Source organism: Scatophagus argus, chromosome 13 (assembly GCF_020382885.2).
Source record: "Scatophagus argus isolate fScaArg1 chromosome 13, fScaArg1.pri, whole genome shotgun sequence".
Classification (NCBI taxonomy): domain Eukaryota; kingdom Metazoa; phylum Chordata; class Actinopteri; family Scatophagidae; genus Scatophagus; species Scatophagus argus.
This window is the reverse complement of record NC_058505.1, coordinates 639226-662500: the sequence shown is the minus strand read 5'-3', so window position 1 is coordinate 662500 and position 23275 is coordinate 639226. Positions and strand designations below refer to the sequence as shown.

Below are 23275 nucleotides of genomic sequence, written 5' to 3'. Positions count from 1 at the left end.
CATCAGAGACAAAGAGTCCCAGCAGGACGTCCCCCCACCAAACCTCACAGAGACCCTCCAGCTGCTGTCTGACGTTCACATCCAGATTGGGATTCAAGTCCTCAGACCAGACCAAGTTGTGCTGGCCTCAGGATTTTAACAGAATGAAACTGAGGACGTTTCCTGTCCTTCACACAGACAGAGAGACAGCTGGACATCAGCGTTTAATAAAGTCTGTTGTCTGTCGTGGACTCAAACTGCTGCAGGTCTTTTTGGAGACAAGCTTCAGCCCCTCAGCAGCAGAAACCACAACACACCCAACAATGAGGACGATCCGCTGTGTGGAGGGACGCGAGCTCTGAGAGACGCGAGCTCTGAGGGACGCGAGCTCTGAGAGACGCGAGCTCTGAGAGACGCGAGCTCTGAGGGGACGTCTTTGAAGGACACCGAGGCTGAGCTGATCAGACTCACTGCGAGCTCCAGACGGCAGCTTTGTTCTCCTCGGGTGGAGGAGCAGATTTCAGAATCCCAGCAGGAGGTTCAGGTTTGTAACCAGGCGGAGCCACGCACTTTGTTCTCCATCAGCCGGGGAGGACAAAGACCCGACGGTGGCGTCTCGCGCTGCCTGTAAATCCGTCCTCACGTCATAATTATCTGTTTACTCTCAGTCTGCAGGGCTAAAATTACCCTGCATGCACCTGCCTGCCCCTGTTTGCACTCTGTAATAACAGAGACCCCCTCTGCTCTCTGCTGCTGGCCCCCGGGGGCCCCCAGAGGCCCCGCCCACATGCTGCTGCTCCGTCCACCTCATTTCCCACAGTGGACAGGAAGTGCCCTCTTGTGTCAGGTTACAGTCAGGTCAAAGGTGTCCTCGGCCAGTCAGGGCTGAGAGTCCACACGTCAAAGACAGCAGTCTGAGCAGCTTTACGGCAGTGAAGCGTCAGATCCGGATCAGAGTACATGGGGGGGCGCTCGACCAATCAGATCTTCTCAATCCACACCTGCAGCTGCTGAATGTCAGGTGTGTCCCCCGTCCTCTCGTGAGTCTTTGTAAACAGCTTCATGTGACTGTGGTCGATTCAACAGCCGACACTCAAAACCCTCAACATGTTGGAGGGTCCTTAAACGCACCACCACGCAGAACAAAACCGACGTGTGAACGCAGCGGTCAGCTGACCGCACAGACCAAGACAGGAAGTCAGACCAGCAGTGTCGTCCTGACTTCCTGTCTGTGGCTCCACCTGCAGCACACTGATCCTCTAACAGCTGATAACAAAACAAATAGTGAACTCCCTCCTCCTCCCTCCCTCCCTCCTCTGCTCCTCCCTCCCCCTCCTCTGCTCCTCCTCCCTCCCTCTCTTCTCCTGCTCCTCTCCCCCTCCCTCCCTCTCTTCTCCTGCTCCTCTCTCCCTCTCCTCCTCCCTCCTCTCCTCCTCCCTCCCCCTCCTCTGCTCCTCCCTCCTCTCCTCCTCCCTCCCTCTCTTCTCCTGCTCCTCTCTCCCTCTCCTCCTCCCTCCCTCCCTCTCTCCCCCTCCTCTGCTCCTCCCTCTCTTCTCCTGCTCCTCTCTCCCCCTCCTCTCTTCCTCCCTCCCTGTCTTCTCCTGCTCCTCAGTCCTCCTCCCTCCCCCTCCTCTCCTCCCTCCCTCCCTCTCTCCCCCTCCTCTGCTCCTCCCTCCCCCTCCTCCCTCTCTTCTCCTGCTCCTCTCTCCCCCTCCTCTCTTCCTCCCTCCCTGTCTTCTCCTGCTCCTCAGTCCTCCTCCCTCCCCCTCCTCTCCTCCCTCCCTCCCTCTCTCCCCCTCCTCTGCTCCTCCCTCCCCCTCCTCCCTCTCTTCTCCTGCTCCTCTCTCCCCCTCCTCTCTTCCTCCCTCCCTGTCTTCTCCTGCTCCTCAGTCCCCCTCCCTCCCCCTCCTCTCCTCCTCCCTCCCCCTCCTCCCTCTCTTCTCCTGCTCCTCTCTCCCCCTCCTCTCTTCCTCCCTCCCTGTCTTCTCCTGCTCCTCAGTCCCCCTCCCTCCCCCTCCTCTCCTCCTCTCCCTCCCCCTCCTCGATTGTATCAGAGTGTTTAGTCTGAGCCAACATGAGTCGAGTCGCTGACGGGTTTCATCTCTCAGAATCAGGACTTCAAACTGTTTATTCCAGATTCAAATCAGCTCGACTTAATGACTTAATTTTGATTATGAAGGTAACAACAGAAGCTTTGAGGTCAACCCCACAACAAAATAAAAAGTAATAAAACCCATCATTAAAACGAATTCAGCTCGAGACGTTCAGCTCTCCACTGGGCTTCAGAAGAAGACAAAATGAAGGAGCTGCTGCTGCGTTCGCTGCCTCCGGCCACAACAAACTCTCCCCTGTGAGCATCCGCTGGGGAGGCACACGTGTAATTACCCAGCAAGCACCTGCTGCTGGGGGTCTGATCCAGATGGCAGCAGGAACGAAGCCACGTTTAATGACAACCTGCGGTGCGACGGACAAGAGGGCACGTCTCATTGAAGTCAAGGCGGACAAGACGTCCTCAAAAACGTCCATACTGAGGACAAAAGACATCTGCTGTGTTTGCTGCTCGCTTTCAGCTACGAAACTCTCGATGCCAACTGAGAAACCAAAATGGCCGCTGCAGCGCAGGGGGACAGGACAGTACTTGTGTCGTCATGGAGCCCCAGTGACAGCGTCCGACATGCAGCAGTGACCCTGAACGCAGCACAGGCCTTTTAATTAGCACACAGACAAAAGAATGTTGAGTTTGGACTTCAAAGTGAAGCATGATGAGTGGACAAACACAGAGAGGAAGAGCAGGTCGTTTGGTGTGTGTGTGTGTGTGTGTGTGTGTGTGTGTGCGTGTGTGTGTGTGTGTGTGTGTGTGTGTGCGTGTGTGCGTGTGTGTGTGCGTGTGTGTGTAAATAAAGAGCCTTCAGCAGCTGCAGCCTCACCTGATGCCCATCTGGCTTCAGTGTGAAAGTCAGCATTGGTTCACAGTTTAATCAGCTCTGATGGACATGAGGGGACACGAGACCCGTCAAAGACATGGACATCACCCAATCAGGACTCAACGTGTTTACTAAGACAAGTTTTAACATTCGTGATCTGCTGCTTTAGACAACAGAAACTCAAAGAGCGAGAAAGGACTCAGTCGCTTCACTGCACAAATGATGAGTGAAGGAGGACTGAACTCCTCCTCCTCCTCTACAGAGTTTGAATCTCCTGCTGCTCTTCCTCCACCTCCTCCTCTTCCTCCCCCTCGTCTACACCCCCCACCCCCCTCAGAGAGAGAATAGCGAGAGCCCGTGGCCTCTGATCTCCTTCAGGGCTCATCCTGGTGAAGCCACAGGAACATAAAAACATCAGATGAGTTAAAGAAGTTTGGTTGGAGGCTTCAGGATGAACGTTTCCTCCCAGCAGACGTGTTTGTTCTCCATCTTATCTGAGTTAAATAAGAACGTGTCACCTTGACCTGCAGTGACGCCCGCCGCTTGCACTTCCTGTGTGAGGAGGTCGGCCTGACCGCCATCACACTGACTCCTCATGCTGTGATACCACATCACAGTACACACTGCAGTACATGCTGCCACACACATCCTAATCAGGGCTGTAAGTATTGATTAGACTGACTGTTAAGTTTTCAAATGATTGATTAACTGATTTATAAAAAGTCACAAAACTGGTGACATCGAGAGGAAGCAAAGAAAGCAGCTGACGGCGCCGCTCAGCACAGACTCAGCTGCCGATCAGCTTCAGGATCGATCATCTGGAAAACATCAAAGCTCATCAGCTCCACGTCGGGACGTCCAGTGGGGACGTGAAACCAACCAGACCAGGACGTACCGCTCAGGACTCTCAGAGAGCAGCCAGCGGGGGAAGTGGACTTAAGCCTCAGCTTTTGTCTCAAGAGGCCTGAATATTCATGTTGGGGGGGTGGGACTCGGCTCGGGGCCCCGGGGCCCCTCGAGTGTCAGTCAGTGAGGCAAAAACAGGCCCCTGGAGGCCTCGAGTTCAGGCTGACTGTTCAAGAGAGGAACAACAAAGTGTCTCGGTTCATCAGAGCAGCTCCACCCAAACACCCCAGCCTCCACCTCCACCTGAACACCTCCACTCAGCTCACTTTGTGTGACGGTTCACACTGGACGCCCTGAGCGCCACGCTGGTTGCTATGGTAACCTGTCAAAGCTCCCCCTGATGGTGGATGTCAGCCACGTGAGCCGTAAAACTTTGCTCAGTTGCGTTCAAGTTCACGGGACGATAAACGAACGCTGATCGAGACCGAACTCCGTCAGCAGCGCCAAAACCTGGACGCTAATGCAGCCCACTGTGTAACACACACCGTGAGACGCCTGGAGGAGACGTCTGTCCCGCGGGCCCAGAGGCAGCAGTGCACTGTGGGAAAACCGCTGAGAGCTGCTCCTCATCCTCCTCTCAGGCTTTTTTTCCCTCCTCTGCAGTGGCCAGCTGTTGTAAATTACACCAATCAGAGTGTGTGTGTGTGTGTGTGTGTGTGTGTGTGTGTGTGTGTGTGTGGAGGAGGGGGGAGGAGGAGGGGGGACACATTGTTTTGTGTGAGGAATGAGCTCAGCGTGGGAAACTGGGCTGTGGACAGATTATGAGAGCTGCACAGCTGGACGAAGGAAATCACTGATGGATTCCTGCAGCTGAAGACCAACACAAAACCCCTTCAAGCCCCCAAAGAGCCTCAGAGTCCCCCTTAAAACAGCCGTCTGAGCCCGGCATGCGTGGACTCTCCACCCGGCCGTGAGCTGACGGAGTACAGGCCGGCTGTGGGTGTCAGGACTCTCGTTCTGCTGCAAAGAGGCGCTCAGCTGGAAGCAGATTCGGGCTGCTTTTTAATCTGTTGCCGCCATGTTGAGACTTCAAAGACGTCTCAGGTAATGAAGCGAGTAACGACCCCCCCCCCCACCCACACACACACACACACACACACACACACACACACACACACACACACACACACACACACACTCCAGCTGCTTTCATGTGACGTCAACCAATACACACACCCTGAGAGTGAAGCGAGAACCCGTCAGACGGCCGAGCCCAAACAAAGCTCACTGGGACCAGGAAGGACCAGGAAGGACCAGGAAGGACCAGGAAGGACCAGGAAGTCCCCCTTTGAACTGGAACTGCTGCTGTTAGCTCACAAATCTTCTCCTTCAGCTCAGCAGAAGGATTTGTCACAACTTTTTTCTGATGTATGAACTCATTCATGTTTCTGGGTTCAAGCATCTCATCTTCATGCTTCACTTTCCAGACTTCCTTTGATCCGGTCTGGCCTGATCTCATTCAAACCCTCGCCGGATTTCGGCTGAATGTTGTTCAGGCTGGTTGTGTTTAGACGCCATCCAGCCGCAGTCTCACGTTTCAGCAGATGTGCCGGTTAAATCCAGACAAACGAAGGAGGCCCCCCTCTCGCAGGTTTCTTCTTTGAGGGTCTTTCAAGTCGCGCTCGAGTCGAGTCGGGACACGTCGCCTTCCTGCGCATCAAAGAGTGCGAACACACAGAGAGACGAGCAGAGCTGAGCTCCACAAACACGCCGCACTTCCTGAGATCAAGAGACGACATCACAGCCTCGATCTGAACTTTATCTGCCACAGAGGACAGTGAAAACCACGACTGAAACGTGTCTGTCTCAGTCCACATCGAGCGCTTGGACTTGCTGATCAGAAGGTTCAGCCTGGTTCAACTGCCGGTTTTTGGGCCAAAGAGCCACCACCTCAACAGTCCACTTCACAGGCTCTCAGTGAGACTGAAGGGACCTGCAGACGGGCTGAGCGTCAGACAGGCCGGACTCCAGTCACAATGTCCTAAACCGCTTTTTGTGTGGCTGCTTGTGTTTGCACAACATTTAAGAACTTCAGTAAATGTACACAACCAAAGTTCTCAAACCAAGGTACTGAAAAGAGTATTGATCTGATATTGGCGTCGAATCCACTGCCTGCTTTGCTGCTTTGTTTTCTATCTTTGTGTGAAACGAGCCGTTAATCCTCCGGAAAAGGAGCTCGTTTCACCGTCTGAGCTGAGCGTCCTCTCTGTTAAACATCATCTGGGCAGAAAAGGACCAAACATTGAGAATCTTCTAAACAGGAGGCCGTTCCAACAGGAAACAAACCCTCAAACTCTCAACAAACTTCCCGTCAAGCTGACAAACACGTCATCGCGTCACTGAAATTCACACGGACGAAACTCAGCTGCAAGTTTCAACTTCATTCCCATCATCGTTACCCAGAAACCTGTGATGCCTTCAAGCCAACGTTTTGGCTTCCTGCCTGAAGCTGCTTTTCCCACTGGTGACCGAACCGACAGAAACACAGACGGGACAGCAGAGTCAGCTGGCGGCCATCACTTCCTGTTTGAGCCTCAGACAAAAAATGAAATTTAGCTTTGAGGGCTGAACTCAGATCTGTGCTGCTGGTCGCGTGTTGAGGTGTTGTGACTTTCCACATTCCTGCCGGCACAGATCTGAGATCAGCGCCGAGCTGATGTGCCGCAGAACAAAGCCCGAGCTGTAATCACGATCAACACGCGGCCTGGAGGAGGGAAAAGTCACCGTCTAATTAAACTCATCTCCATGTGAAAACCAGCCCACAGCAGCTCTCAGAGTCCAGCACCTGAGGCTACGGCGGCTCAGCTCCAAGCAGCAGCATGACTGCAGCCCTCAGGAATGTGAGCTGCTGTTAAAAACAGTCGAGCTGCAGGGAGGCCGCGGGCGTCACAAATAGACACGTATTTTTACCAGGGAAACTAAGACGGCCGCTAACAGAGCAGCAACCGGGCTGCAGCCTGGCGCTCGGCCGGCCGGCTCGCAGGAAACACACGCCTCAAGGCCCGCAGTCTGCTCACATTAAAGAAACACTCAGCTACAAAGGCTCCCAGCAGAAGTCGCCACCAACCAAACTCTGCACAAATTTCCAAGTATTTAACAAAGGATTCACATCCCAACCCAAATGATGTTGTGATCACATTCAGGCGCCGTCACTTTGTCATTTCTGCTTGACGGTTAGCTGGTTATCAAAAATCAGATGGGCTTATTTTAGGATCAGAAGGGGCCTTCAAACCAAACGTGTGTGACGCCCCTCACGTCCCGTCTGGCTGCTGTTCACACTTTAATTCTGTGCTTATTCTGCCTGCAGCCTTCGCGCTCATTCGCCCTCACAGACCTGACTGACCCCTGAAGGCAGCTCCACTTCCTTCGGCCTCTGAGGAGACACCGGGAGACCGGCGGGCCCCCACAGGACGCCGCAGCCTGGTCCTGGTGCGTTCAGGGGCCGACAGGACACCGGGCTGCTAACTTCACACCTCCGGCTGTTTGCCGAAAGGAAACCAGAGCTGCTGGCAGTCTGAGCCGTTTGTCAAACAAACACTGGAAATCACAAAGAATCAGAACTACAACTGGTGCTGCGACTACAGGGAGAGGCTGACCCGACAGTCAGGTCAGAAAATAGCTGCAACCCCCCATCTCTCACACACACACACACACACACACACACACACACACACACACACACACACTCCACCCCCAACAATGAAAACTATGTCCTCTGTGCTGCACCGCAGGCACTAAAAACTCCTCATTCCCAAAGTTTCCAGGTTACATCACTGACTTCGAACTTGAACACGTAGTGCAGAGCAGAGCAGAGACACAACTCGCTGAAGTCCTCTTCCAGCTCGTCTCACTTGTCTTTCGTGTGATGGAAGAGGAGCTGGCACAGGCCCGTTTCCGTCAGAGCTAAGCAACCCCCTCATATGCGCACACAAAGTCAACCCAACTCAACCTCAAGTTTTCCCTTCAACATAACAACCGTGTTCACATCGTGTGTCACAATCTCAGTTGGTCTTTGAATTGTGTCTATTTTTGCCTTCGATTCGGCTCACAGTTACGGCCACAAATTGTAGTTTGCTTTATAAATAACAGACTTTCACAGCTCGTCACCGCTGCCCACTTAGGTGTGACGGGCAAACCAGCTCTGTAAAGTTGGAATTTCCCACAGAGAGGATGTTTTAAGGCCTGTTGGGTGCGAGCCGAATCAAAGAGGGGTCCGTCAAATGTATAAAATATGTGTGTTTGTGTTCATAGATGAGGGTGTTTTTAATCTGTCAGCAAGGAAACCCTGATCTGTACTTTTCTCATAAGGGATTCTGCGCGGCGGCTCTCGCGCCGACCGGGGGGGGTGTTAGCGGGGATCTTACCGAGGTGCAGGGTGAGGTTGACGGCGTTCGGGTACTGGATGCCCGCCAGCATGGTCTGGCTCTGCCACCAGGTGATGTCCTGCGGGTTGTTGTAGTCGGTCAGGAACACGGCGCTGTGGTTGTTGCTGGGGTCCTGGGCGTCGCAGATGTGGCAGGACTTGGTGACCCCGGTGGCTCCGGTCTGGACGCAGTACTCCTCGGGCGGAGATCCGCAGGTGTTGGTCGCCACCACCGTCACGTTAAAAGCGGCGTTAACGAACTCGGGCATGCAGCGCTGCGGTGCGTCGCGCTCGTCCGCGCACTCATCCATGGCAGCGCGGACACACATCGCCACGCAGCTCCAGGCGACCAGGGCCCGGATCAAACCTCGCATTTTCAGTCCTGTCCGTCCTCCCTTCTCGACCAGAAAACCGTGCGCGACTCCGACACCAACTCTCAGTGAAACTTGTCCAAAGTTTACGGCAGCCGCGCGGTTCCCGACAGACTCCTGAGCAAACGGCCACAGGCAGCGCGAGGAAACATGCGGCGGATTGTCTTCGCTCGGGCCGCGTCCACAGCTTGTGTCCCGGCTGTCCTGGTGTCTCTGAGGGTCTGAGCTCGGGCCTCAGCTCTTTGTGTCCGCCGCCATGCACAAACTCCAGCAGGAAAAGACGGCGCTCCAGACTACACCCAGTGCGCTACTGCGCAGGTCTGAGGCGCAGAGGACACTCGGCCACTTCCGTGTCAGCTCCGACCAAGCTTCGGAAAAAGTTTCCCAAACTCCAAATGTGCGGTTTCAGGTGAGCCGACGCGCTCACGCTGGACGAGTCGGATGAAGCGAAGACCAAAGTGAAGGAGTTAAGTCAAATACCAGCAGTTTGACTGCCGACTCCACACTGTGAGTTTAATTCACCTCCGATTAATCGCGCTGATCGAAACCACCGAAGTGGAAACACATGAACACCTGAGCTGAACGTCGTTTAGAGTCCACCTGATTGGTCACAACTGCTCTTATTTTTTATCTTCAACAAGTTTTCTTGGCTGATCTGAGCTCACTGACAGAACTCACGATGACCGCCTTAAACCGGTCGGTGGGGCGTCGGTTGGTTCCCTCAGAGGTGGGCAGGTGATGCGGTCAATGCGTTTGTGACGAGCCTTTCAAATTAAAAGACAGAGTGAAGATAAACACGCTGATTTAGATCCGCTCAGAGGACTTTCTCTGGACCTGAACTCCATCAACACACACTTCAGCTGTGATTAGATCAACACTGAGCCGAGACACACACACACACACACACACACTCTCACACACACACTGATGGTGTGAATGAGCTCATCAGCAGATGACCTGCTGTGTGTGTCACGTCCTCAGAAGGTCCTCAGAAGGCCCTCAGAAGGTCCTCAGAAGGTCCTCAGAAGGTCCTCAGAAGGTCCTCAGAAGGCCCTCAGAAGGTCCTCAGAAGGTCCTCAGAAGGTCCTCAGAGTGCTGGTGTTGGTGTGTTGAGTTTTTTGTTTTCATGAAAAACATTTCAGCTCCATTCACTCATTACCTGTGCAGAGTATTCAGGCCCTTTTACTGCAGTAAAAGTACTAATACCACACTGTAAAAATACTCCGGTACATTTGCTCAAAACGTGACGAGTGAAAGTATAATCAGTAAAATGTACTCATTCAAAGTACTGCAGTGCAGTTTCTGTTGTCCTGTCTGACCTCAGATCAGCTCATTGTGGCTGGATTTCAAATCACTGAAAACATCAACACAGCTGATCACTTATTGATTAATGACTGATGGCCTCAGCTGTTCCTGTTCATCACACTTGTAGTTTTGTGGGTAAAAATCTTAACTTGTAAATTAAGTAAATAATGCAGTGATGTAGAAGTAGAAAGTAACACGAGATTTAAACTACACAAATGAAGTACAAGTACCTCAGAGCTTCTTCTGGGGTACTTCTTCTACTTCAGTGCAGTAGTTGAGTGAGTGTAGAGGCTCAGTGGTGGATCAGCTGCTCCTCAGGTGACAGGAACTTTATGGTGTTGCTGTGAGAACAGGTGGCGCCCCCTGCTGCTCCACTCATGTCCTGCAGCTGATCGAATGTTCACGTTGTTGTACTTCATCTATCTGACGGCTTTACTTACTAAAGTACAAGTACTGCATGAAGTACTTAAAACTGGCTGACAGAGTCATTTTAAGACAATTTCACTCCCTTTGCTAAATTTCATAGAGGTTTTTAATTCTATTGGTCCCATCATCCATCCATCCATTTTCTATACCGCTTATCCGTCAGGGTCGCGGGGGAGCTGGAGCCTATCCCAGCTGACTACGGGCGAGAGGCGGGGTTCACCCTGGACTGGTCGCCAGTCAATCGCAGGGCCAACACACAAAGACAGACAACCTCACACTCTCACACTCACACCTAGGGGGCAATGTAGAGCAGCCAATTAACCTAATGTGCATGTTTTTGGTATTGTGGGAGGAAGCCGGAGAACCCAGGGAAAACCCACGCAGGCACAGGGAGAACATGCAAACTCCACATAGAAGGGCCCAGACCGGGATTCGAACCTGGAACCCTCTTGCTATGAGGCGACAGTGCTAACCACTGCACCACATGCCGCCCCGGTCCCATCATTTTAACACCTAATCTTTGACTGATCTCAGAACTGCCCTCTTTAGTCTGAAGTCTGCTCCAGCTTTTAGAGGTCACGTGTCATAATGACCTCTTTGAGAAATCTGAGTCTGGTTTCAGAGTCCTATGCGGTACAAACTGCCCCCTTCGGGTGACCGGCGACCTTCTTTTTGAGCGAGAGCACGTCTGCAGACCAGGTGGACGTCCAGGACTCTGCACTTCAGTGGTTTTGAAACCATCCCCAGAACCTCATCAGTCTTGGTCTTCTGTCCCCTAAGACTCACTGCCAGAAATCGAGTCTCGAATCTCAGTTTTGACCCTCAAGTCGAAAACGTTGTCCAGTCCTGCTTCTTCCAGCGGCGAACAACAAACCCGTCTTCTCACAGAATGACCTCCATCTTGTCTGGGTTGGACCCCTGCAGTTCTCCCACAATCCCTGTGGCTCTCAGCAGCTCGGCCTCTCGCCGTTTTACAGATGATTTTATGATTTTACTGATCACTTTGACAGCACGTCGGGATCCAGACCCAGCGCACATAACCAAGTCGATGACCCCATACGAGATTCCGAACTCGAGGTCAAAGACTGAAGGTGAGCTGGCTTTGCGGTCGGCTCTGGAACGACCTGCCAGAGGAAATGAGGCTTCACTTCTTAATCTCATTTTTATACACTGGCTTACATGTGACGCCGTCTTTCTAGTTTATTGGTTTTCAATTCTCACTTTACTACATTTTGTCAATCGGCTGTGTGTATTTAGTATTTTTATACTCTGAGGTGGTACTTCACACACACAGACACACACACACACACACACACACACTGCAGCAGACTCAACGCAACATTTCAACTTTTATTCTGGAATGAAAACGTACACAAAACTGAGCCGTACACAAAACTCCTTGTGTGTGTGTGTGTGTGTGTGTCCACGTTTCGTAGACCTGGACAGTTTGGGAGCTCAGACAGGTGACAGGTGACACCTGAGCTCACCTCACTGTGAAGATGATTTCACTTCATCATCAACTCTTTGATCCAAACAAGTAAAGGGACAGTTCGCTCTGTTTGGGATGGCAGGATGTTAATAACCTCCTCTGTATCCTCCCCCACCTCCTCTGTAGCCCCCACCTCCTCCTCCATATCCCCCACCTCCTCTGTAACCTCCTCCTCCTCCTCCATATCCCCCTCCTCCTCTGTAGCCCCCACCTCCTCTGTAACCCCCTCCTCCCCTGTACCCCCCTCCCCCTCCCCCGTAGCCTCTGCCTCCTCTGTATCCTCCACCTCCTCCGTATCCTCCCCCTCCCCCATAGCCTCCACCTCCTCTGTATCCCCCCCCTCCCCCGTAGCCTCCACCTCCTCTGTATCCCCCCCCTCCCCCATAGCCTCCGCCTCCGCCTCCTCCTCCTCCTCTGTAGCCTCCTCCTCCTCCTCTGTCGAAGCGTCCCATCTTTGGAGGTCGAGGACCGTCTCCCATCCTGTGGAGACATGACAGAGGCGGGTCATCATTAGACTGGACTTAGTGTGTGTGTCTGTGTGTGTGTGTGTCTGTGTGTGCGTGTGTGCGTGTGGTCTCCACCTCTGGTTACTGCTCATCATGTTGAGTCCGGCGGCGGTCGGTTTGGAGACGTGTCTGATGACGTTCAGCAGCCGCTGGTTGCTCTGGTCCATCTGTCTGATGTATTCTGGATCTTTGGTCACTTCCACCACCAGAGCCTCCAGCGCGCCCCGCAGAGCCACGATGCTGCCCGCCACCTCGTGAGGAATCCTCAGCTTGATCCTGCACGGTCAAACACCGTTAAAGTGTAATTAGATCACGTGTGTGCTTTAGGAACCCGTGACGTCGCTTCCCACCATCTTCTGAAGGTAATCTGAGAAGATGGCCTCGCAGCGACGGCACACCTGAATCACACCACAGTCACGTGACTTCTCACCAGTCGTCGAGCTCCACCACGTCCCCGTTGGAGCTGATCTTCTTGCAGGCGAAGAGCAGCAGCTGCAGCGGGCTGACCAGAGTCATCCCTTTGGCCGAGATCGCTCTGGTCCGGATCTGACACACAACATGATTCATCGGGAAAATACGGTTAGTTTTTCATGACTCACAGCTACAGTAATGAAGTGACGGTCTGATGGACGGGGAGGCGGTGCGAGCCGCACCTTCTCGCTGAAGACGAAGAACGGCGAGGGGTAGGTCATGTCGTGGCTGCTGAACGGGCAGTTGACGGAGGACTTGTGGATGAGGGCGTTGCGTCCCTCGGTGGTCAGGATCTTCCGTTTCTCTTTGTGGTAGCAGACGTTCGGGTACGAGCCGAAGGTCAGCAGGGAAACCACCACGTCCAGGTTGTTGTCTGGTCCGACCATGTTGAACGTCTGGGTCATCAGGCAGTCTGAGAGACGAGAGACATGATGGCACTTCTGACACAAACAGGCAGGCGGGGATTCAGCGGTGCGTTCAGGTACCTTCAGGGAATCCAGAGTTGACCAGAATTTCCTTCAGCTGGACTTTGGCCTCCCAGGTCATCCTCAGAGTCGACATGTTGAGACGCTTGTGCTCGCAGAAATGACTTTCTGCGTCCTCGCCGTTGATCCTGAACAACAAACCGAGTGTTAGTGAAACGGCTCATCCCCACGACCCCGAGACGGATTGACGGGACGTCCACACGCGTCTCAGAGTGACTGCAGCCTGATCGACACAGCTGAAAAGGTCGACTCCCTCCCCCACCACCCTGACCTGACGTCGTCCCAGGCCTGGAAGACGGACAGCAGGGCCACGTGATCGGAGAAACGGCTGCCGGCAAAGTTCCTGTGGACGAAGCCGAGACGTTTCCCCTCGCTGATGAACGGCTCCGGGAAACAGGAGGCGGCCGAGATGGTGCACATGGCGTCTCCAACACTGCGGACGGACGCAGGAAATACATTTAACCAAAGAGACAGAGAGGAGACGGGCTGACAGGTGAGACGTGTGTCCAGTGAGAAGTGAAGCAGGACAAACTGACTGGAAGATGCAGCCCATGATCATCATCTTCCCCAGTCGAGGCTCGATGGGCAGCCGAGCCAGAATCCGACCCAGAGGAGTCAGTTCATCGTTAGAGTCCAGAGCATCCAGTTCTGAGGGAGGCGCACACACACACACGAGCGCGCACACACACACACATGCACACGCACACGCACACACAGAAGACAAAACATTCATATTTCAACATAAAAAGCCTCCAGCATCTCAGCTCGGTGAACAAACATCAGCTCTACGTTCCAATTTTCCTTCCAGGATGAGACTTCACCAACCACCTGGAAAACCACTGATTTATTGATCCTGACTTTCCTTTTGGCAGCAAACGGGGATTTAAGGCTAACGGAGTGTTTAGCAGGATGTAATTTGGTGTTACTGGGTTATAAAATCACAAGTCGAGTTAGACGAGAAGAAAACCCAGCGTCAGACTGACGCTGTGTTTCAGCAGAGCTGGTCCACCTGTGACGCAGCAGCTGTGTGTGTCTTCACACACCTTTCAAAGTGTGTTCGGCTTCGATGACGGCATCCAGCGGCGGCGGCTCGATGGCCTTAGACAGGAAGTGTCCGATGCCGCCAAGTCTCAGCAGTTTGATGCTCAGAGCGACTTCGTGCAGCGGAGTCCTGAAGATCTCTGGAGTCATGTGAGTCTCCAGCCTGACACACACACACACACACACACACACAATCGTGGCTGAACGCACTGCGAGCAGACAGCATCAGCAGGGGGCGGGGTTTGATAACGAGGCTCACCTCTCAAAGCGGGCGCGGCTGCACAGGTGGAAGCAGAACCCGGGCCGCACTCGGCCGGCTCGGCCTTTCCTCTGCTCCAGGTTGGTCTTGGAGGCCCAGACGGTGGCGTAGTTGGTCATGTTGTTGTGGGAGGTGAAGAGCTTCACCTTCTGCCTGTCAGGACACCAACAGACTCACCTTTAAAGTGTGCGCTGCATGTGCCAGAAACTCGAGTACATCAAAGGTCTACTCGGGCGCAGTAAATGTACACACTTACTTGCAGGAGTCGATGACGTAGACGACGTCGTTGATGGTGATGCTGGTCTCTGCGATGTTGGTGGACAGAATCACCTGCAGACGGAACACTTTCACTCAGTTTTAAACGACAAGAACAGAACCGGTCCAAACTGCAACCAGTTCGACAAACCGAGTTCCTGTTCCTCACCAAGTGATCAACGCAAGACAAAACGGAGAGGATGTCTGAAACCCTAACGAGAAGACAGACGGACCAAAATATCTGAGTCTCTGATTTCAGTGTTTTGATTCTCAGGTTGGAAAGCTGTGATTTCGTCTTGTGTGAGCGTCTCTTGAACGCCACTGAGTATCTTTCTGTCCTGCAGCACTTCTGACCTTCGTGATGTTGTCGGGAACTGGTTCAAACACCCTCCTCTGCTCCTCCCGCGGGATCTGGGAGTGCAGCGGCAGAATCCGGTACCGGTTACTTCCTGGAAACAAAGACATGAGAAACAGCATATTAACGCTGAATTTATTTCACACACAAAGTGATGAATGTAGAATGAAGAGCCTTCCTCCCTGCCTCAGTGAGGGAGAAGGAGCACGACGGACATGTTGCTGGACGAAGCTGCAGGCGTGAGTCACCAGCAACACCTGCAAGGTCGTCCCAGCAAATTACTGGGAACAACGTGAGACTCAAGTCTACAGTGACACGTCCTGTCTGTCCTGTCCTGTGATGTCCTGAGTTGTGGCGTACCGAAGTGCGGGTTGGTCTCCAGGTGTCTCTGCATGGAGAAGATCAGGTTCCAGCCGGGCAGGAAGACCAGCACGGCTCCGGCCACCTGCAGCGTCTCGATGTACTTGAGCAGGGCCTCGACCAGCTCGTAGGACGTCTCCTTCTCGCTGATCAGAGCCATCGAACGCTTCGTCTCTGCCGTGTACTCCGGCCCACAGATCACATTACAGTTCGTCTGCAGAGTCAAACGAGGGTTAAGGCCGAGAAGATGCATTCATGGCGTTGTTATTTTTGAAGGCTGATTCAGTGGGGGCTTACGTCATCCTCTCCTCCCTCCTCGTCCTTCTCTTTCTTCCTGCGGTCCATCGGCGGAGGGACAAAGTTGGTCATCTGGATGCAGTCTTCCAGGAAAAACTCTGCAAAAATTTGTTTTATACAACAGTTAGTCTGGCTTGATGCAGCTTCAGCTCTTTGCTCCTGCTGTGGCCTGTGCTTTACTAGGTTCATGAGGGAGCTCTCTGGTCTCCAGACCACAGATCAGGTCACATGACGAGGGGCATCAGACCTACCTTGAACAGGGAAGGTGCGTCCGAACACCTCGATGATGGGGCAGCTGAAGAAGTATTCCCTGAACATGGTGGTGTCGATGGTGGCCGACATGAGAATGACACGGATCTCTGGGTAAGCCTGGACCACGTCCCTGAGGACCACCATCAGGAAGTCCGTCTGCACAGACAACAGAGGGGCAAACACAGGAAGTGACCGAGAAGCCCTCAGCTCAGTCGTCCCTCGACATGTTAGTGTTATACAAATGAACGTGTACTGACATTGATGTCCCTCTCGTGGATCTCATCAACAATAACGTGACTGATGCCTCGGATTCCTGCTTCAAGCTTCCGCAGCAAAACACCTGAAAAACAGAACACACCTTCATCAAGGCCTGGATCACAGACTGTTCCTCCACCTGCACCCTCAGAGAGGAGATGAGACCACTTACAGAGACGAGATCCTGAAGCTGTCTGCATGGTGGACCGCACACAACCCGTCCCTCAACAAAACTAAGGAACCAATCATAGACTTTAGGAGACACCGAGCAAAGTTGTCCACCTTAGTTCTCAGAGGACCTCAGATGGACAGCGAACGCCTCTGCAGCAGTGAAGAACACCTTCTGAGAGCTCGTCGCAGGCGCGATCAGAAGAGGAACACGTCGTTTCCGTGCCACCATAGAGACTGTGTGGTACGCTGGCTGGCACTCATAATCTTGTTGTAGTTTGTTGCACAACAACAATAAAGGCCATCTATCTGTCTATATCACATCCTGCTGGCACACACGCACACACACACACACACACACACACACACACGATGTATGTCACCAGTGCTGAATTGGACTGGTGTAAAGAAAGCTAACGCTAGCTGCTAAAGGAGGACGAACGCAGCACTGAGTGACCAGAGAGGTGAGGCGGAGGATCCAGCTGGACTCGGCGCCGACGCTGGAGTCTGTTTACGTACCAACAGTGCAGAAGAGGACGCTGGCATGGGGACGAGGGAGGACGGACTCGAAACGGACACTGTAGCCACAGCTCTTGCCGAGATCCTCTCCTCTCTCATAGGCGACTCGCTCGGCCACCGACACAGCGCTGATCCTTCTGGGCTGCAGACGGAAGCAGAAAATACACGTCAAAGCCCTTTATATCTGCAGGGAATCTACAGAGCTGTGAGGAGGACGTGAGCATCACTTTGAGCCCACCGGCTGTCATGAGCACCGTGCGTGGAGCTCATTTCCCCTGGACCGAGCCATCAGCAGGTGCCTCAAAGCGTGAGGTGTCCTCTGACTTCCTCTGGTTACCTGAGTGACGACGATGTTGCAGTCGGACGCTCTGCCTCCTTTGATGAAGCGGTCCAGGATGTACTGAGGAACCTGAGTGGTTTTCCCGCAGCCCGTCGCTCCTCTGATGATCACCACAGGGCTGCTGTCGATGGCGTCCATGATCTTGTCCTCAAACTGTTTGACGGGCAGCTGGTCGCGCTCTGCCAGGATCTGAAGTACAACATATTGGTTTTCCTACCTTCTCTTGCAGTTTAGTTGTGAATAAAGCAGAAGGGGCGCCACGAGGAAAGCGGACTGACCGCGTGCAGGTTGTCGTCGTGCTCCAGCTGGTACATCAGCTCGTCGCGCAGGTCTACGCTGATCTGCTCCGGAGTGCACTGCAGACCACAGGTCAGTACAACACGGTGACGTCGCTATGCAGCAGCCAATAGTCAACATGCTACAAACAGAAGTTCAAAATCACACAGAATTTAAACCGTCACTAACATGCAGGTAAGGCCTGGATCAGCCGTGTTGGTGTTTATGAGCAGGTGAAACACCTGAAATGGCCGCCGAGTGGATTACTGAAGGTCTGCCATTAAGCATGAACAAACCAGCAAGAACTACAGAAACCGGTTCCCCAGCTTCTGCAGCAGTCTCAGGTTAAGACTCACAAAGGCCAGCGGCCCCTCGTCGATGTTGCTGCTGGTCCAGGGGTTCCAGTTGACCTGCGGAGGCGACCAGGGGACGACTCCGGCTCCGCTTTGGCGCTGCGACGGCTCAAACGTCGCCATCTTCCCCTGAACCAGAGACACGGAGCTGCTGGGGTCTGCGGGCTGGACGGGATGAAACAACACTCAGCATTAAATCACACCAACAGCAACAACGCACTGATCAGAGGTCAGCTGTGGTGACTCACAGGCGGGGGGATGTGGACGCCGAGCTCCTGGACGACAGCGGCCAGCTGCTGCTGCAGGTCAGGGGACACGTTGACCTCGAACACCTCCACCTGGACACGACACACACCACAACGCAGAGTGAAACACAAACATCCCAGCAGACGTGTCAGCGTGACACGACGCCGCAGGTCTGCAGACGTACGGTTTCTCCTTCCTTCTTCTTGGTGAGTCCTGAATACGCCTCGATGACTCCCAGGTGGTAAAGCTGCCGGATCAGAGACAGAGCACACGACTGAGCCGCCAGCTTCTTGTTGGAGCCGTGCTCCCGAGCGGTGATCCCTGCAGCAACAGAGCCAACGACCACAGTTTTAGCTTACAGCCCACGCCAGCACGGAGCGGAAAACAGATTTTCTCTTTTTGTTCACACTCTTTCCTGAGGCCTACATTACCCACAATCCCTCTGACAATGCGTAGTATTGCTGTGATATTTAGGAAAAAGGAAAAGTCTCTTACTTCTGCCGAGCTGTCTCACAAACAGTTGCATCTCGGCGATGAAGCTCCTGCACACAAACACAAACACACAAACAGACATCACAGCTCCACTTCCTCTGTGCTTTTCAAAATAAAAGCGCAGAAATAAGCCACGAGTGATGCGAGAAACTCACCTTCTGCATTCTCAGGAGGAAGCCTGTATGTTTTTCTGCCAGACTTGGGGTTAAAAAAGACCAATCAGCAGCTTTGACTCAGTCAGGTGACTCAGGCTGCTCCCTGCCCTGCGGTGAACAGTGACACCAGAAATCACAAGCAGCAGACTCCACCCATGGGACACCTTTAGTGCACCTAAACGCTGTCCCATGTCTTCCTTCAGTGAGGCTGTGACTTCTGGTGTCACCAGTACTCAACACCTGCCTGCACACGTCACCGGCGACATGTCGGACAGGACGACTGCCGACCAGAATCCGACGGGGTCGTCCTCGTCTGACCGTCCAGCTTTTTATCGATTTTCATCAAACTGTGAGACCTCTCTGGTGTAGCCGACACACTCCGGAGGTCTCAGGGGTCACAGCAGTCCAGCAGAAAAACATACAGGAACATCCTGACCAACATCTCAACACCACGACTGAAAATGCTGTCACGGAAGACTTTGGGAAATTTCTGTGCGAATGTTTTATTTCTAAAGATCCTGAGCCAAACTTTGCCCTCGCCCTTTGCCCCACTCCTGACCTTATCCTCTGCTCTGATTGGATGACGCCTCGGCCGGTGGCGGAAAGCAAGTTAGCATTTAGTGTCACTTGTGCTCACTGTACTGTCTGCTGTGGTCATCTTTGTCTGTAGCTACAGCTACTGTTAGCTCTGTGGCTAACTGGTCTGCACCAGGGAGGGCGGCGGCCTACAAAGCGAACCTTTAAAACAGTTTAACGAGTCTGATTCTGATGAGGGTGGACAATTAAGCTTCACTTACTCTTCTTTGAAACAATCATGTGGAAACGCACAAACTAATCGCTCTGATGGGAAACACAGTCCAGAGGTTAATCCATCCAGGTGACTGCATGAATTACTGTGTGTGTGTGTGGAGTCTCATGTAATCATCAGTCCAAACTGCATCACACTGGATTTGCTTTGAAAAGCCTTTGGGTTTTCTGATCCAGACCTGTTGTGGTCCGGTCCCACTTGGCTGTATTTATACTCAGCGTTGGTTTTTTCCTTCTGGAAGAACTGGTTCAGACGAGCCTTAGCGTTCTCCAGCGTCCAGTTACCATGGAGATTGGCGTTCAGGTCCACTTCCTCCGACTCCAGAGTCTGCAGGACGGAAAGAGGATTTATGTCAGTGTTTGAGATTCAGGAGGAGCACCAAAACAGGAATTTCGGGTCGTACCGCCTGCGCTTCCTGCTCGTCTCTCTTGGCGTAGTACTCCTTCAGGTTGGCTCCTCGGTCCCACTGAGCTGCTCCTCCTCCTCTTCCTGCCCACCCAGAGTTTCCTCCTCCTGAGTAACCGAGTCCAGTCACTCCAGGTACCGGCCCGCTGCTGCCTCCCTCCCCATCTGACAGCAACAGACACATCATCAGTATCTTTCATCAGAGTCTGGACCAGCATCACACCAACACCTTCAGAGCCGACCGGCCTCTCAGCCTCGCTCTGAACTCCGACCACCACGCAGTACGTCACAGGTGAGTGTGTGAGCTTGGAGCCAACGGAGGTACAGCACAAAGGAAATACAAAAGAAATTGAAAACACAACAGCACAGACAGCGATGTTCAGCACACGAGGAAGAAGCTGCCAACAATCAAAGACAGAACCAAGTTTCCACAGAAACCCCCCACCGGTGGCAGACGGGGGGCCTGCACACTCTCTTACAGGTGACATTACCTCGTTCACTTTTGACCACAAGGTGAGGTGGCAGCGGACCGCTGGAAGGGTGGTTTTCGAAGCCACCGCCTCCTCCTCCCCCTCTGTCAGGTAGGTCTGGAGCACTTACCTGGTGACACAACATTCAGTCTGAGAGCTGCTTTAATCGAGCAGAGCTTTTTAATGAGCCGTCAGGTTTACAAACAGCAACCCGTCTGAAGAATAACTCAGGCAGACTCAGGTAACGTGCACGGCTGAAACCTGCAGTCCAGCAGTCAAACAGCATCCAAATTTAACAGGTAAAAACATCGCAGATCTGAGAACACAGCGCCCCCTGCTGGTTACTCAGGGTGCTCCATGGCCTGTAAGCGTGACTTGTGTTTATCTGATCATTCAGAGAAGACAGGAAATGTGCTGACCCCCAGAGCCGGGACCTCCGCCGCGCTCATTTCTCCGATTCGGACCAGGTAGTTGACGAAGTCTCGGGCAGCGTTGGTCTGAGCATCCTTCTTGTTGGTGGAGTTGCCCATCCCGGTGTAGTTGAAGCCATCGACACGAACCTGCGTGGAGGAGAGGAAACCCGTGTTAAACCACCCGAACCAAACGCACAGCGGGACACGGCAGCCAGGAAACTCACCTCACACATAAACTTCTGCCTGTTTTTGTTCCCTGCAGCTCGGATGTCGTAGCTGGGAGTCAGCTTCTTCTTCCCACACCAGGCATACAGGAAGTTCTTGATGTCTGCCATGACAGCTTCCTCCGCTGCAGACCCTTTAGACAGGCGAGAAACAGTCAAATCATCGTAATGTTAAACACAGACGAAACACAAGCCTGTCAGATTTAAATGCTAACACTGATGGCTGCTCAGTTACCAAAGCTAATCATTTACTGTAAACATGATGTGGTCTTGAGCTCCCTTTCAAACCGAGGGCTGAAAACCACTGGCTGTAGTGAGAAACTCCCTAACAGACGTGTCGGCCACAGTGAGAGCGGGCCGACACGTCTGCTCAGGTGCTTTAACGCCTCCTTCTCGTCTCCTTCAGCACGGGACACCCTGGACCGTCCTGAATGAGAGGACGGGCCGTCCCGCAGCTCCTCACAGCTTCTGAGTGAGAGCAGCAGGACCCTCTCAGCACTTCGTTAGCAACACCTAACAACAACAACACCTAAAGCTGGCTTTGGAATGTAAAGCTTTTGGTGCTCACAGTCTTACTCTACACGGTATGGAAGCAGGCTCGGTGAACGACAGCGGAAGCCGCGTCTGCAGCCCAGTCTCTGCCTGCTTGCTAGGCTAACGTTCGCTTCTCGCTGCCGTTTGAACTGCTGCTCCGCCGAGATTCTCGGCGATGCATAAGCTGCCCAGCAGCTAAACGGGACGATGCAGTTGAGTAGATATTTGTTATTTATTGTGAGTTTATTACCCAGATAAGGCCAGACAGACCGGACACCGATAGCTGTTGTTGACTCTCCGTGTTGCTCGGTGCTGCTCTGTGAAGCAGCTTACCCTCTCGCCAGCAGCGCCGCCTACCGGACTGGAGTGCGAACATCACAGACGAGTTAACAGCGAGTCCGCCAGGAGCGAGCAGACATGTCGGTGTTTACTGCTCTACCTGCTGCAGGTGGACACACTGTGAACTGGTTCATGTACAGTGAGCTGGTTTAGTCCAGTGGTTCCCAACCTGAGGGGTCGGCCCCTCCAAAGGGTCGCGAGACGAACCTGAGAGGTCGTCACAAGATCAATGAGAAGCAAGAAGAAAAACAAAAAGTTCTGACACAAATCTGTTGTTTCTATTGGTTGGTGTGATTACTGACACAGAAGGCTTTACACATGCTTTATATAATACACGTATGTAACATAAACATTCAGATCTCCCGCTTGTTGTTCTTCTTTTCTTGCTCTGTTTTTGTGACTCAGCACAACTTGGCAGCACATGTGTTAATCAGGTTCTGGTTCTGACGCCTGATCAATACTGCTGAGTCAAAACTGCAGTATTTCTTTCTGAGCAGTGTGTTACCGTACACAACTCGAGTAAATGTACTCAGTGTGGCTAAAAAGCGAGCTCGTAGTTGAGATAAGGTCCAGCCAGGTGTTGATAACACGCGTGTGTGTGCTCAAGGTGTGGCGCTGACAAGGTAACAGGAAGAAGACGGGCGTGGCTCAGTGTCTGTGTGTGTGTGTGTGTGGGGGGAAAGTGTTTGTGTGTGTAACCAGGTATCAGCGGGGTGTGTGTGATGGATCATAATGAGTGTGTGTGTGTGTGAGAGGTTCAGGGTGTGTCTGCCTGCTCCGTCACTCCTTCAGCCTCAGGATCCTGTTAACAAATGGAAACCAAACGAGCCCTGCAGGCAGTGATTCTGTGATGGAGGACGCAGACAAAACAAACACCTCAGCGATGTGAGCGTCCACGTCTCGTCTCGTCAGAGGACTCGGAGGACTCGGAGGAGGAGTCTCATGTCCAGACCAGCAGTGCTGCTTAGTTACCCCACAGTATGAACACATTAACCACATCAGTAGTTACTGCACAGAGTACTTCTACTGTCACTACTTTGAGTATATTGTGACACAAGCTGGTAGCCATGGAGTCGACTGCTACAGCCTTTTATTGATCTCTTTGTTTTTAGTGTATGCTGTTTGTAGTTTGTCCTCCTCTTCATCCCTCTCTCCTCCTCCGCTTTCCACTCATCTCTTCTCCTAAACGTCCATCAGATGATGGTTACAAACTTTACAAAGTCGCCGTCACCGA

General features: G+C 52.9%; 2 protein-coding genes across 5 annotated transcripts in view; both read right to left on the bottom strand.

Annotated features, from left to right (window-relative positions):
• The window catches only part of lamc1 (laminin, gamma 1), a 34303-nt gene extending 25039 nt beyond the window's left edge, over positions 1–9264 (bottom strand). The window contains exon 1 of the mRNA XM_046407888.1: positions 8174–9264. Within this exon, the coding sequence (XP_046263844.1) occupies positions 8174–8546 (373 nt within the window). The 5' untranslated portion in view covers positions 8547–9264. The remainder of the gene's footprint in view (positions 1–8173) is intronic.
• A 2347-nt stretch (positions 9265–11611) lies between these two features.
• dhx9 (DEAH (Asp-Glu-Ala-His) box helicase 9) lies at positions 11612–22107 on the bottom strand. Of its 4 annotated transcripts, none has more exons than XM_046409090.1 (28): positions 21953–22107; positions 21169–21302; positions 20951–21091; positions 20553–20661; positions 20060–20226; positions 19835–19983; positions 18697–18743; positions 18386–18522; positions 18204–18293; positions 17959–18120; positions 17605–17682; positions 17324–17515; positions 16987–17128; positions 16302–16384; positions 16044–16200; positions 15793–15890; positions 15496–15709; positions 15135–15229; positions 14782–14855; positions 14526–14678; positions 14269–14429; positions 13762–13873; positions 13497–13658; positions 13226–13353; positions 12923–13152; positions 12700–12815; positions 12345–12545; positions 11612–12243 (listed from the first exon to the last, which is right to left on the bottom strand). In XM_046409090.1, the coding sequence occupies exons 2-28, from the start codon at positions 21277–21279 to the stop codon at positions 11850–11852; spliced, it is 3903 nt and encodes a 1300-aa protein (XP_046265046.1). In that variant the 5' UTR covers positions 21280–21302; positions 21953–22107; the 3' UTR covers positions 11612–11849. The 4 variants fall into 4 exon arrangements, with proteins under 4 accessions (XP_046265046.1, XP_046265047.1, XP_046265048.1 ...); XM_046409091.1 differs by lacking the exon at positions 21953–22107 and adding an exon at positions 21737–21946; XM_046409092.1 differs by lacking the exon at positions 21953–22107 and adding an exon at positions 21745–21946.
• Positions 22108–23275: the final 1168 nt, after the last annotated feature.

Excerpts from the sequence above, each read along its gene's own strand:
- dhx9 (XM_046409090.1), bottom strand. The coding sequence starts at position 21,279 with ATGGCAGACATCAAGAACTTCCTGTATGCCTGGTGTGGGAAGAAGAAG. Across the intron at positions 19,984-20,059 it reads ACGAGCAGGAAGCGCAGGCG|ACTCTGGAGTCGGAGGAAGT; the intron begins GTACGACCCGAA and ends TCCGTCCTGCAG. Across the intron at positions 13,659-13,761 it reads ATCATGGGCTGCATCTTCCA|TGTTGGAGACGCCATGTGCA; the intron begins GTCAGTTTGTCC and ends GTCCGTCCGCAG.